This window comes from Lepidothrix coronata, unplaced genomic scaffold (assembly GCF_001604755.1).
Source record: "Lepidothrix coronata isolate B3197 unplaced genomic scaffold, Lepidothrix_coronata-1.0 Scaffold19, whole genome shotgun sequence".
Taxonomy (NCBI): domain Eukaryota; kingdom Metazoa; phylum Chordata; class Aves; order Passeriformes; family Pipridae; genus Lepidothrix; species Lepidothrix coronata.
The window spans coordinates 5817590-5829189 of NW_016690199.1; the positions used below are offsets into that span (position 1 = coordinate 5817590).

Genomic DNA, 11600 nt, shown 5'->3' on the forward strand with positions numbered 1-11600 from the left:
CAGGCCCCGCCCCCCGCCCCGCGTCCCCCGCCCCGCGCCCCCCCCGCGCCCGCGGTGAAGGTTCCCGATGGTTCTGGAAGGAGGCGGGTCCCGCCGTATATAAATGGGGCGGGCGGCGGGGAGCGCGCACTAGCGAGCGCACAGCGGAGAGCGAGTGTTGTGTTACAGCACCAGTCAGGACAGCAGCACCCCTTCCCCCTGCCAAGGTGAGCGGCGGAGGCGGCGGCGGCCGGCGCCGCGCCAGGGATGGATCGGCGCAAAGGGAGCGTTTTCCTACCGAATCCTGGGAGTTGGGGGGTGCGGGGCTGGGATTGCTTGGGAGGGTGGAGGTGGGGAGCTGCGGGAGCCGCGTGGCGCAGGACGTGCTGCTCTCTGGCCCGTTAGATCCCGGGAAAGCTGGGGGGTTCGGAGGGTGGTGGGGCTCCAAGTCTGGGTATGGCTGAAAGGGAGGTCGCTGCTGATGGTTCCGAATATACTTTATTAAGTTCGTATTTTTTTTGTTTCTGAAGTAAAGCGGCGAAGGGGGGGGGGAATCGGCAGCTCCTGCGGCGGGGGGGGGCGGGCTGGGGCCGTAGGTGGCGGTCAGGGAAGGTCCTGTCCCGGGGTGCAGCCGCAGCGCCGCCTCCCCCTCGCAGGGTGCCCGGGGAGGGGGTGACCCGCCCCCGCTCTGGCGCGGGGGAAGCGGGCGGCGAGGGGGGTTCGCGCTCAATGAATGGGCGCTCGGCCATGAGAGCGCAAGATGGAGGAGCTGCGGTCCGGGAGAGCGGCGGGGGCGGGAGGGGGGCGGGCGGAAAGGAGTCGGGAGCGGGAGAGAAGGAGCGGGAGGCGCGGGGGGGAAGGGGCGAGCAGGAGGGAAAGAGCGCGGCGAGGGGAGGGAGCGGGGGGAAAGGCATGGAGTGCAAGAGGGGAAGGAAAGGCGTGCGGGGTGGTGGTGGGGGGCGGAAAGGAGTATGGGCAGGAGGAAAGGACTGGAGTGCCAGGAGGGAGCGAGGCGGGGGGGGGGCAAAGGGGGAAGGAGCAGGGGGAAAGAAACGGAGTGCAGGAGGAGAGAAGGAGCGGAGGCAGGGAGGGGGGTAAGGACGGGCGGCAGAGGAGACAGGAGCGGGCTCGGGGGGCTGCTCGGCACCGCAGCGCTCGGGCGGGGGGGCGGGCGCGGGCGGGGAAGGCTCTGGCAGTTTCTAGAAGGTTTGGCGGTGCCGGCGGGCGCCGGCAGGGGGCGCTGCGCGGCCGCGCCGCTCGGGGGGCGGGGGCGGCCCCGGCGCGGGCGGGGGGAGCGTCGTCGTGGGGCTGGTCCTGCACCGCGCCCGTGGAGTCTGTAGCGATTGGAGTCCTTGGGGAGCTTCTAAGGACGGACATTATTCCATGTAAGACAAGGGGAACGGGTCCGGCTGAGCCGTGTTGGTGCATAAGTCACAGTTAATGCGTAGAGTGTGCTGCTGGAGGGGATAGTTGTAAGTGCAAAATTACAGGTGGACGTGAAAAAGTAATTCAAATACGGACTTTATGGTGAGAACGATATCTGCTTCTTGTGTGACGAGGGAAAATAAATGTCCTCTATTAATTTCTAAAATAACAGAGGAGAGAAGAATCTGTGTTAGCCCAGATGGTGCAAATAAAAGTGAATGTAAATCAAGCTTGTAGTAAAAGTCTTGCATCTAGTTTCTGCATTCCTTAAAACTCCTGAATTGTTACTGTCTAGAAATAAGATCCAGGGAGGGGTTTTTTTTTTGTATGCATGTGTTCCTTTAGTGTTGAAACCACGTGGTTGAAATATTTTATCTCAGAATACCACTGTGACTGCCTGCAATGGGATATGTGTGCCAAGCTGTTCCAGAATTGAATTTCAACTCCCTTCTTCCTTGCAGATGCCAGAAGCTGTGCAAACCCAAGACCAACCCATGGAGGAGGAGGTGGAGACCTTTGCCTTCCAGGCAGAGATTGCTCAGTTGATGTCTCTGATCATCAACACTTTCTACTCCAATAAGGAAATCTTTCTCCGGGAGCTGATTTCCAATTCCTCAGATGTAAGTACCTGAAGCTCTAGTCTGCTTCATTATGTTATTAGGGCTACTGAAATATTTAGGAATAGTCAGGGAATGTTAAAGCCTGCCTCTTCATTTTCAGGCTCTGGACAAGATCAGGTATGAGAGCTTGACTGACCCCAGCAAGCTGGATTCTGGAAAAGAGCTGAAAATTAACCTGATCCCAAACAAGCATGACCGCACTCTAACCATTGTGGATACCGGCATTGGGATGACCAAAGCTGACCTGGTCAACAACCTTGGCACTATTGCCAAGTCTGGCACCAAGGCTTTCATGGAAGCCCTGCAGGCAGGGGCTGATATCTCCATGATTGGTCAGTTCGGTGTTGGCTTCTACTCTGCCTACCTGGTTGCTGAAAAAGTGACAGTGATCACCAAGCACAATGATGACGAGCAGTATGCTTGGGAGTCCTCAGCTGGAGGGTCCTTCACTGTCAGGCTGGATAATGGTGAGTATTAAGTTTCTGCTCAGCAATACTTTGTAAAGATTTATGACAGTGGCACCTACTCAATGCCTGGGAAAAGACAAATGGGAGAGGTGAAATAAGTACTGTTGAGTCATCAGGCACAGGCCCAGCTGATCCCTCCCAATTGAGTTGGTGTAATTTGATACATAAAGGAATACCCAAGTAAATGGTGCGTTATATAAAGAAGACTTAAAATTTTTAAGCTTATACACAGAAACATTTCTGTAGACTTGTACAACTACTCTGTATGCAGATCCTTTAAAGATAGCCCGTGAACAGAGCAGTGAATATCTCCCTAACCTCATTTACAACATGTGCTGGGTACAGCAAGCTTGTAAATCGCTAAGACTGTTTCTGTACCCAAAGCTTCATTTTCCCAATGGTAAAAAAAATGACTTACAGCAGTGCCTTTTTAAAGAATTAATCGAAGTCTACTATGCTGCAGCAAAGTAAAACCTGTATACTCCATTCTAGGTGAACCTCTGGGCCGTGGAACAAAAGTCATTCTGCATCTTAAAGAAGATCAGACTGAATACCTGGAGGAACGGCGCATCAAGGAAATTGTGAAGAAGCATTCTCAGTTCATCGGCTACCCTATTACACTCTTTGTATGTATCTTGCTTGAAGCTGAATGAGTATCACCACTTACAGACTCGGGAATTTTTGTAACGTGAGAAGGAGCAGTAGATTTGTATTGTGGTAGTTACCATTCTTTCAGATGTGATATGGAGGCAGCTCTTGGGATATGCAGTTCTGTTAATTACAGATATATTTCACAGGACTAGATTAAAATAAACCTGGGGTTTTCGATGCCAGTGGTGTATCTGCCTCCAAACCATTAACTACATCTTGCTGTATTGTTGAGGTCATTCAGTGTAATGAAATTAAACAGCAAGAACTACCCCGTGAGCACGAGGAAACAAAATACCACTTGTGTCTCAGCACTGAGAATGGGAGTCCTTTGAGTCTAGAAGGAAAGATTGACATTGTGTTCATGTAGTTTTCCATCTTTGTCAGACTGTGAGGAATACCTTAGAACTGTTAATTATGCAACTTACCGCTTTCTCAATTCAACTGCTGATCTCTTCTGTAGGTGGAGAAAGAACGTGATAAGGAAGTGAGTGATGATGAGGCTGAGGAAAAGGAAGAGGAAAAAGAAGAGAAAGAGGAAAAGACAGAAGATAAACCAGAGATTGAGGATGTTGGTTCTGATGAAGAAGAAGAGAAGAAGGATGGAGACAAGAAGAAGAAAAAGAAGATCAAGGAGAAGTACATTGATCAGGAAGAGCTCAACAAGACCAAGCCCATTTGGACCAGGAACCCAGATGACATAACTAATGAGGAATATGGAGAATTCTACAAGAGTCTCACTAATGACTGGGAAGACCACTTGGCTGTGAAAGTAAGTTTTCTGTCTTCCAGCACAACTTCAGTTGCTTCATTTGTATTGATAATCTGAACAGAGTCTGCACTCAGTAAGTGCGTGTGCCTTCCCAGTTTGTAGCTGAGTTCTTACTGTGTCAAACTGAAAAACTTAAAAGTAGGTTGCAGATATACATAAATTGAGTTATTTGGGTTTGTAGCATTCGAAGGATCTCAGGTGAGATGTGAGATCTAATAATACTTTTTTGTGCCTGTAGTGGGAAGTACTGTAAGAACGTATTTGCTTCCTAAATTTCAATCTGTGATAAAGGGAACAGAAGGTCATGTGAACTGGCCTTGTAACTGCATACAAATTTGATGTGTCTGTCTGAAGAAAGTGCTTGTTCCTGACCCATGCCTTGACTACTGTGTTTATTTAATGTCCAGTGGTCACCATTTGTGTTGTACTTTTGAAGAGCTGTTAAAAGGTTATTGCAGAGAAACCATGCAAATTGACTAAAACTATCATCTTGCTTCCTCACAGCACTTCTCTGTGGAAGGGCAGTTGGAATTCAGGGCTCTCCTGTTTGTCCCACGGCGTGCACCCTTCGATCTGTTTGAAAACAGGAAGAAGAAGAACAACATCAAGCTGTATGTGCGCAGAGTTTTCATCATGGACAACTGTGAGGAACTGATCCCCGAATACCTGAGTGAGTATGATTTTGGGAAAAGTTAAAAGTACTGCTTAGTTCATGTTACCCAGAATTCTGTAGAAAACCAATCTGTAATTTAAGTGGGCAGAACCATTTGGGTAGTGACTGGGTAATATTTGACATTGACAAAGGTAATTTTATTATTTTCCAGATTTCATGAGAGGTGTGGTAGACTCTGAGGATTTACCTCTGAATATTTCTCGTGAGATGCTGCAGCAGAGCAAGATCCTGAAAGTGATCCGGAAGAACTTGGTGAAGAAGTGCTTAGAACTTTTCACTGAGTTGGCTGAAGACAAGGAGAACTACAAAAAATTCTATGAGCAGTTCTCCAAGAACATCAAGGTTTGTAGTCTTTCTGCTTAGCAATACTGATACTGGCAGCTATGGATCCTTGTTACACCTGAACCACTGAACTACCACAGTTCAATATTTACCTAAAGGAATCATTTAGTAGCAGGTTTTTTTCTTCTACCTTTGTAGCTTGGCATCCATGAGGACTCCCAGAACCGCAAGAAGCTCTCAGAATTACTGAGGTACTACACATCTGCATCTGGTGATGAGATGGTTTCTCTGAAGGATTACTGCACTCGGATGAAGGAGAACCAGAAACACGTCTACTACATTACTGGTGAGTTGGAACTGAAATGATGTGTAAATGCAGGTATATATGTAGAATTAGGTTTTTAGGGGTGTGTAAGTGCTCTTACAGGGCTTCCTGGTCTTCTTGCTTGGCAGGAATGGGAAACATCTCTTACCTGGCATTCCCGGAAATGCAAAATGACTTCCCAACCAGGGCAGAGTATTAGAAGCTGAGGGTGTGAGTTTTAAAAGGCTTGTTTTTTCAGGCTGTTCATGCCCCTTCTTTTCCCTGTGATATGTACAGGAAGTGCTACAGAATGTTGCATAGGCTGTGCAGAAAGTGAACAAGCTGCTATGTTACTGCTGAGGCTCAACTCTGGCATCCTTGTTTCTTGCAGGTGAGACAAAGGATCAGGTGGCCAACTCCGCTTTTGTGGAGCGCCTTCGCAAACATGGGCTGGAGGTGATCTACATGATTGAGCCCATCGATGAATACTGTGTGCAGCAGCTGAAGGAATTCGAAGGCAAGACCCTGGTTTCTGTGACAAAAGAGGGTTTGGAGCTTCCAGAAGATGAGGAAGAGAAAAAGAAGCAGGAGGAGAAGAAAGCAAAGTTTGAAAACCTTTGCAAAATAATGAAAGATATCCTTGAAAAGAAAGTAGAAAAGGTAAATAGAAGTACTCAGTTTGTCTATATGTAACAAGTTCTGTGATCTGAAATGAGTTGTACTTGTTGAAATGTTTAAATTATAAACTCGGCTTTGTATTCCCTTTCTAGGTTGTTGTGTCCAATCGTTTAGTTACTTCCCCATGCTGCATTGTGACAAGTACATATGGCTGGACTGCCAATATGGAGAGGATCATGAAGGCACAGGCATTAAGGGACAACTCCACCATGGGATACATGGCAGCAAAGAAACACCTGGAGATTAATCCTGATCATTCCATCATTGAAACACTGAGGCAGAAAGCAGAGGCTGATAAGAATGACAAGTCTGTGAAGGATCTTGTCATCTTGCTGTATGAGACAGCACTCCTGTCCTCTGGCTTCAGCTTAGAAGACCCTCAGACACATGCCAACCGCATTTATAGAATGATCAAACTTGGTCTGGGTAAGTTACATATCTGTCCTGGCTCCAGTAAACTTGGTATGGTCACACACCCCTTCAGGGTGTAATGTCTGTAGATCACCTTGGTGCTCCTTGGAATGTGTGGAAAAAGGGGAACCATTCCTCAGATGGTTATGCTGCAATAAATAAAGATTTGAGTTGTGCTGTCAGCATTAACAGTCCATGTGTTCTCTGCACAGGCATTGATGAAGATGACACTGCTGCAGAAGAAGCTAGTCCAGCAGTCACTGAGGAGATGCCACCTCTTGAAGGTGATGATGACACATCACGCATGGAGGAGGTGGATTAAACCAGTTTACAGGAACTCATGAATGTTTCCTTGGCTAATATGAATAAGTTATATTTTGTATATTATGAATGTTACCTGCCAAAAAAAAAATCTTTGACACTTTGTCTGCATTCCCTCTTTATATTTATTTTCAAAGATGTTCTACCTTTATTTTTGTTACATTGCTTTTTCAGCTGATGTGAGATACAAATGCCATTGAGGGAATATTTTCTTTAACACTGTACAACCCTAAACAGGCAAGTTAAGAAGTAGTTATTTTTGTCTGTATTAGCTGGTTGCAGGTGGCAGGGTTTTTGACTTATTCTTAATTGCCAGAAATGTGGGAAAGAAGTAAAGAAGATGGGATGACATCAGGATGTTCTGAGTTTGTTTAGTGTTCTACAGCTCTTCAACTCTTGTCTAACATACAGTACCTAGTAACTAGGTATCCAGGAGAGCTGGAATTCTTGGGGAAGCTTTAACCCTTCTGCTCCTAACAAGTTCTTGATGTTTAAAGTTGTTTTTTATACTGTTCAAGGATTCTGGATTGCACTCTACCATAGAATAGAATCCACTGTAAATCTCTATTGTGACTTATGCAACTCTGCATGTACAGTTCAAACCTAGAACTGTAAGAATAAAAGTGTTAAGAATTGAGTTGTGTCACTGACTTGTCTGTTATCACTGAAACTAAACTTGCTCTTCTCAAGCCCAGAATCAGTCACTCACTGCTTTGGATCCTGACCAGCAGCTGTGTCCTTTTAAATGTATTAATTGCAAGTGCTTGACCCTCCCACTGCAAACCGGTATCTCCTCAAAGCAGGAAAGTAAAGCAGTTCTTGAAGAACTCAAGACAGTTCAATCTCTGAAAAAGTGGTGATTTGCTCTAGGTTTGGTTTTAATTCATGTTGATAAATCCAGTGGTTAAAAGTCTTGGCTAATGGAGCTCCAAGCCTGATCCATTGTTTTGCAGGGAAGGTGATCAAGTTTTGGCATGAGAAGTTATGTAGTCAGTTGTACATCACACAGCCTGCCGGGAAACTACTTGGCCTTTGGAGGAGGAGCAGTAAAGTTTTTAGTAAGTAGCTCCACCAGTTTGCCCTGCAGATTACATTTGGTATTTGCAGCAAGCTTGAGTTAATGAACTAGGTAGGGAGGAGGGGGGGGATAGGGGCAAGTTCTGAGAATCTTGTCCTGCTCTTACGCAAACATTGATCTAGTTTCCTGTTTCTGTCTTTTGTGCTTCATGATACTTGAGCTCCTAATATAAGTTAATTCACACATGATGGTGTGTGGGAGATTTTTTTGTAAAAAGGTGTTAAAGGGGATAAGTGTTACCTGAAGAAGTTTCCTGCAAACTAATTTAAAGTAACTTGTTGCACAAGTTCTGACTTCATAAGGAGGCTGTCAAAGCAGCACTCGAGGGTAGGACAGGCCAATCCCTGCTTCATTCAATCTGCTATTGTGGATTTAGTCACTGATGAATTCAGCGGCCCTTGGGTTGGTTGCTTCAAGCTGATGTTTCTGCATGTCACTGCAGTAAAGTGCTCATGTGGTTGCAGATAACTCAGAATTCTTTCTCCGAGGCGAAACTTTAGGTTTTATATGAAAATATAAATCAGCTTTGGTAGTGCTTACACAATTGCTGAAGGCTTCTCGTGCTTGAGGGCTTGTGTTTCTCCTGTACCCCAACTGCTCCATAGAAACTGGTCTTGTGTTTGTTATTCCTCAGTAGGAACAAAGAGCAAATAGATGCCATTTGCCTTAGATGGTTCAGAATATCAGTTTCTGTAATGAAACTTACCTTTAAAAGCTTCTCCCACAGTTCTCAGTGCTTTACAGTTCACATTTCCAGATTTTGTCACAGCACGTTCAGCTCTAGGTGACTGAAGGCACACGTAACTACAGGTGAGGTATTTGTCTTCCACACCTCACATTGTGTGTCATGACATGAAATGCCCAAAATCCCAATTATGGTTATGAAGTGCAGAAGAGGCTGCTGCTTACCCTGTCAGTGAAAGTCCTTAAGCACTGTCAACACGCATATAATTTTCTTGGGCAGTGAGGCAGGAGATGTTCGATAGCTCTGCCTGGGGGCTGGGTGAGGCGTGCTTGAACTTGAGTGTCCCTGTGCATCAGGAGCTGTTTGTTCGTTCTGTTTTTGCAGCACAGCCGGGGTGAGATGCCCTTCATGTGTTCCATTACCACCTCTTGACATAGCAATGGATGGTGCCATAGTAACAAACACAACACCAGACCAGGGGCAGTAGGTGGAGTTGCAGAGTTACGCGTGTGCACCAGCAATGACTTGCAGTTTGGTGCATGGATGATGGAAAGGGATGATCAGGAAGAAAGCGCTTCCACTGGGGTGATGCTCCAATGCTGAAAACCACTGGGAGGGCTGATGTCAGCCTCCTTTAGGCAATTGCTTCAAGGCCTAGCTGTCAAAATCACAGTAGTAATGTTCCAAAATGAAGCAGGTGGATTTTAAAGTATGTGTGACTTGTGACTAAAATCTATTTTACGAGATCTTTCATGATGTTTTAAAAAATGGTGACAATATCTTCCAATTAGTACTCTGGGATTTAAAATTTACAGTGACAAAAGATCCTAAAGACACTTTTTCACTTGGTCAGTGAATTGATGGCTCAAGTCTTTACCTCCCTTGAAAACTAAGTTACTGGTTGGAGAAGAATTCAGGTGAAACTTGCAGGTTATCTCCAGTATTTCTTGCCCTGAGAATGTATTGGTGTTTTGAGTAATTTTCTGAGTTAGACTGAGCAGCCAGACCATAGAATTTCCATAAAGGACATGAATGACAGTGGCTTTTGCTTCGGCACAGGGTGCAGAGCTCCCCTCGTTTCCCATCTTTTTGCTGAAATACATTTTAGGAAGTAGGGACACTGTTACCAGAAGTTCTCTTGCTCAGCTACCTGTTGTAGCAGTTCATGGTCTTTGTTTCTCACATTTTGTACTGTTTTAACAGTAGATGGAAGTGTTGCAGAGCACCACAGTGGAGTTCTGGAAAGGCTGGGTGCTCAGTAACCACTTCTCTTCAGGTTCTTTGACCCTACAAAGAGGTTCATGGTACAGCCAGTGCTGTTTGGGGCTCACAGGGTCATTCCTGCTAACAAAACAAAGTTCAGCAAAGGGTTATGTACTGATAGTAAAATGCTTCTCCCTATTTGAGCTGCAGGACAGTGGAGCCAAGCACTCTGAATATGTGATTACAGTAACACTTGGCACAGCTTGGATGCTGGATTCAGAAGTACTTGATTATGCTCCTCTCTCTGGAAGGAACCCCACTCCATAAGTGTTCTGGATTTTTGAGCCTTAGGAGCTGAAGTGCTGGTGCCCCTGTTGCTGTAGCGAAAGGCTCCCACCACCTGTTACGACCGGACCCAGAAAAAGGGAGGGAGGTAACCCACGTTTTTATCAATAATTCCCTTGGGGTGGATTAGAGTGACACGACACTGAATAATCGGTGGCTGAAAACATATACTGGCAAGGTTTATTTTAACAATTCTGTATCAACAGGCATGCTAGCGTTTCTATGTTGTCATATAACAACGTGGCATAGAGATAACATTTGGCGGGGGGAGAAAATGGATAGGGGAGAGAAAGGCAGGATAAGAGTAAGGGAGAGAAAAGCTGAGAGTGGACAGATGTCTATAGTCACCGCCCACGGGGTCCAGCGATGAAACTTAGTAGTTGCAGCTTCCATGTCTGTCAGTTGAAGTGGTGGCCTTGATCTGCTGGGGGTGAAGGAGGGAAGCCCCCACATGCCAAGAAGTTATGAATTATCATATCCATGGTCAGTGTCACGGGCCATACTTCGAGCCTCCAACCTCTCCCTGGGCCCTGCGCAAGAGCTATTGTGTCTGGCCTGGTTCCCACCCTTTTCCCGACTGGCAGAGGGTGGGATGGGCTCCTATGGGCCATCAGAGGTCCTGCCCCTTCAGGCCCCGACACCTTCCATGGGCCATCAGAGGTCCTGCCCCTTCAGGCCCCGACACCTTCCATTGCCCATCAGAGGTACAATGCAACAGTGAGAAGCCTGCAAGCTGGGCTCCTGCCTTTTCAGGGCTTCACACCTTCAGCACTGGAGGGAGGGAGGGGCCAGATTGCTCATCAGAGGTATAACGCAAGTCAAAAGCCTGCAAACTTGGCTCTTTACTGGAGGGAGGGATGGGCCCAACCGTCCATCCGAAATGCAAGTCAAAAGCCTGCAAAAGTCTCCTAGAATGCATAAATCATCAAACATTTCAGTCTCTGACACCACCGTGTGCTGTACAGTCTGAATTTTGGATGGCAGCAAAAGGGAAAAATGGCTTTCATTGTCCTGGAAATTGCAACAGTCAATTGAAGCAGATGGGTTTCCAAATGTAACAAGAAAAGGAACAGAAAAAATACAAATGTAAATTCTGTGCTGTGGTGAATGTGGGGGGGAACTGTATTTGTTTTTGAAACAAAAAAGCATCTAGAATGTGCTATAAACTCATTAACACTTATAAAAACACATAAACACTTACGGCATTCATGGCCAATCATGTGTCTTGCCAGGGAAGGGGTTTTTCAGGTCTTTTGCATTCATTTACTACTAACTATGAAGTGTTCAGTCTGTTATATTCTTAGTTTGTATTTGGAGGTCTTAATTTGACAGCAGAGGGCTTGGCAATAGATCAGAGGGTCTTCTGCTTATGCATAAATAAAACTTTTGTCATGAGTTGCCTAAGAGTGAGGGTGCCCTGAAGAAAGATTGACCTGAGTGTCAGAGCTGTACATTTCTGATACTTTGTTATGCAGTGATCGTCTTTACATGTTCTTCATTTTCAACCAAGAAAACCTTACCTAGGAAACATCTGGATAAGTCATACCGGGACAATGAAAAGTGATTTCAGACAAATACTGGATTTTCTTGTAGCAAATTGTGTAATTGGGAAGAACTGGTGAATAAAGCCATCCTGTACAGGACTGGTCCAAGCAGGAGTGGATGTATCAGGGGAATGTTCAGTGCCCACAGCAGCAGTGATGTGAAAA

General features: G+C 46.1%; 1 protein-coding gene across 1 annotated transcript; it reads left to right on the top strand.

Moving 5' to 3' along the window:
• The first annotated feature begins 15 nt into the window (after positions 1–15).
• Positions 16–7217, top strand: HSP90AA1 (heat shock protein 90 alpha family class A member 1). The gene is made up of 11 exons (XM_017807473.1): positions 16–206; positions 1866–2024; positions 2125–2491; positions 2984–3117; positions 3603–3911; positions 4416–4581; positions 4736–4926; positions 5065–5212; positions 5562–5830; positions 5941–6274; positions 6472–7217. Exons 2-11 carry the CDS (start codon positions 1866–1868, stop codon positions 6579–6581), a joined length of 2187 nt encoding a protein of 728 aa, XP_017662962.1. The 5' UTR covers positions 16–206; the 3' UTR covers positions 6582–7217.
• Positions 7218–11600: the final 4383 nt, after the last annotated feature.

What these genes read in the sequence shown, in the direction of transcription:
- HSP90AA1 (XM_017807473.1), top strand. Translation starts at nt 1,866, where the DNA reads ATGCCAGAAGCTGTGCAAACCCAAGACCAACCCATGGAGGAGGAGGTG. An exon ending in TTGAAAAGAAAGTAGAAAAG is followed by an intron (nt 5,831 to 5,940) that starts GTAAATAGAAGT and finishes TTCCCTTTCTAG; the next exon opens with GTTGTTGTGTCCAATCGTTT. An exon ending in AATGATCAAACTTGGTCTGG is followed by an intron (nt 6,275 to 6,471) that starts GTAAGTTACATA and finishes TTCTCTGCACAG; the next exon opens with GCATTGATGAAGATGACACT.